Source organism: Calidris pugnax, unplaced genomic scaffold (assembly GCF_001431845.1).
Source record: "Calidris pugnax isolate Ruff unplaced genomic scaffold, ASM143184v1 scaffold3093, whole genome shotgun sequence".
NCBI lineage: Eukaryota > Metazoa > Chordata > Aves > Charadriiformes > Scolopacidae > Calidris > Calidris pugnax.
The window spans coordinates 1-2449 of NW_015092952.1; the positions used below are offsets into that span (position 1 = coordinate 1).

The 2449-nt window shown below is 53.8% G+C and overlaps 1 protein-coding gene across 1 annotated transcript; it reads right to left on the bottom strand.

Moving 5' to 3' along the window:
• Positions 1 to 23: 23 nt before the first annotated feature.
• On the bottom strand, positions 24 to 2443 carry LOC106900632 (tripartite motif-containing protein 7-like; the record flags this gene model as incomplete). The annotated part of the gene is made up of 7 exons (XM_014962764.1): positions 2434 to 2443; positions 1864 to 1959; positions 1390 to 1620; positions 1197 to 1219; positions 874 to 989; positions 531 to 560; positions 24 to 328 (listed from the first exon to the last, which is right to left on the bottom strand). Coding segments are annotated over exons 3-7 (657 nt in total), but the record flags the coding sequence as incomplete, so codon positions are not given.
• Between the last annotated feature and the right edge of the window lie 6 nt (positions 2444 to 2449).

Here is a 2449-nt window from a genome sequence, read left to right on the forward strand (position 1 = left end):
GTGCGAGCAGGAGAGGTCAGAGCCTTGTAGTCATTTAGGAGATGCCACAGAGCCCATATCCCCTCATTGGGCTTCAGGAAATACAAAAGGTTCCTCGGAACCGACTCAATGGCCACGCCAATGGCCCATCTGCCTTGTCCGTGGACCTCCACTTCCCAGCGGTGCCACCCCGATGTGAAGCCCCTCGAGCCCAGCACACAGGGCTTGAATTTGAACCTTTTTGGGTTGGAGGGCAGGTCCTGCTCACAGATATCCCACCGCATGAGCTTGCAGTTTTTCGACAGATAAAGCCTGGTGTTGGCCGTCTCTGGGTCCAGCGTCATCTGAGCTGGAGGTGGAGAGAGAGTCAGGCTCATGGCAGCAGATTTGGGAGGAAACAGGGCTTTTTCTGTCACTTCCCACCACTCTGACCCGGTTGGGACCCCTCCAGGCATCGCCTGGTGATAGGACCAGGATGGGAGAAGGGGGAAAGGAGGCAGCAGAGCACTTGAGGTCAATCTAATGGTTGGGCACGTGTTGGGATCACTTACTTGTCAAAGGAACCTCAAACTCCAGGAAATCTAGAAAGAAAAGAAAAACATGAGAGGCAGAAAGATCAGTTGGTCTGATTGTGGGTTTCTGCAAAAGTCCCGAGAGTCAGGAACAGGCTTGGGGGAATGCTGACAAACTTGAGGAGGCAGAGGAGAAGAGGAGGAGGACAGGCAGGGAACATCAGACCAACGCTCGCTGCTCGTTCTCTGTCTCCTTGTGGGATCTTGAAAGAAATAACCCCTCATTCAGCACCCAGGATGCCTTTCTTTCCCCTGGCTTCACTCCATCCCTCCCCACCAAGAAGCACGATGGCATTGCCCTTTCTGGACCTGCCCTTGGTACCTCGGAATTTCTCCAGAATTTCCTTGATGTCTGGGTTCTTCTTGGTGAAATCAGAGAATTTCTTTTCCAGCTGAGGGGAAATCTGGAGTGAGTGGGAGAGCGTTTCCCTCTGGCCCCTGGAAGGGAAGAGGGGATGGATTTACACCTGGTTGGAGTTTACTGCTCCGTATTTTTGCAGCACTCCCTGCTCCTGCCTCCTGCCAGCCCATGTCTGAATTCATCAATAGATCAGGAGAGAGAGGCTTTCTACATGCTTACTCCCTGAGTGCTGCCACAGAGCTGCTCTGTGGTGGTGACATGGTGACAGGAGAAGGACCACAGACCTGCTCAAGGTGGTTCTGATGTCCTGGTGGAGAGACAAAAAGAGACTCAGTGAGATGGAACACCTCCCCTTGGAGTACCGGGGTCCCACTCGAAGGAAGTCCCTCTTGGAGCAGGTTGGGGGAGACAAGCGAGGGCTGGAGACCAAGCTCAAGGTGGGCCTTCCCAGCCAGTTTGGAAAGCCTGGGCTCTCACCTTCAGGAGCTGCCAGTCTGGCTGCTGGTACGTCCTCTCCATCTCCCCAATCAGCGTGCCCAGCCTCGTTGTCTCCTCCAAAAGCCTCTGGAGGATTTCTTCATGGGCTTTCCTTATCTCTGTGTCCAGCTGCTCCAGCTGGGCCAGAAGAGAGGATTCCTGCTTCTCCAGGAACTCATGCATCTTCCTATATGTCCTCACAATCTCCTGCTTTGCAGCTTCTGTCCTCTCCTGCCAAGGGCAAGCCCAAGTGGAGAAAAAGATGAAGAGAGCAGGAGAAGAGCATCAAGGGTCAAGGGTGGGCCATGCCTTAGTGGGAGCCACCAAGAAGAGGCATCTGGGGAAGATACAAACCCCCTCTCCCTTCCCCACAGCCCTTGAGCATCACCCACCCCTGCGGGAGAGAAGGAGGAGGAGGAGATGTTCCTCCTTTCTTCCCCCACCCTCTGCTCAGGAAAACTGATGGGCACCTACAGTGTGGTCCTTGAGTCTGTCTTCTCTGTCCTTCACGGAAGATTGAAGCTCCTCTTGCTTTGATTTCAGAAGGTGCAGTTGGGTGTGAATTTGTTTCTGAGAGGAAAGAAAGAAAGAAGTCCCCTGTGGAATGGCATCGTGGTCTGGCAGCCTCAGCAGAAGCACCGGGGAACTCTTGGTGGCTCTTGGGGTAAGTGTTGGCTGAGTTTTGGGACCCCCATGACTGTTCCGAGGAAATTAACCTCTTTCTTTACCTTTTCTTTTAGTATTTTGACAAAGACCAAAACTCTTCCAGGGAGCTGTGGGGTGGGAGAAGGGCTGAGGATCTCTTTTTCTCCTTTCCTACTGATCTTTAGCAGAGCTGACCGTGACAAGGGACCCGCACCCCAGAGGACAGAGCCATTGATGGAGTTTTGCAGAGGGATTGTGTTGGGGAGAAATCCTACGCCTCTGTTTCCTACCCTCCCCTAAGGCCCTGCTCGTGGGTGAACCCTGGGGGAGAGGACCCCTTGGTCCCCAAGAGCGTCCTGCTCCTATGTCCACCTCTTCAGCACACTCATAACCCCTCACCTTGCACTCCTGGGCA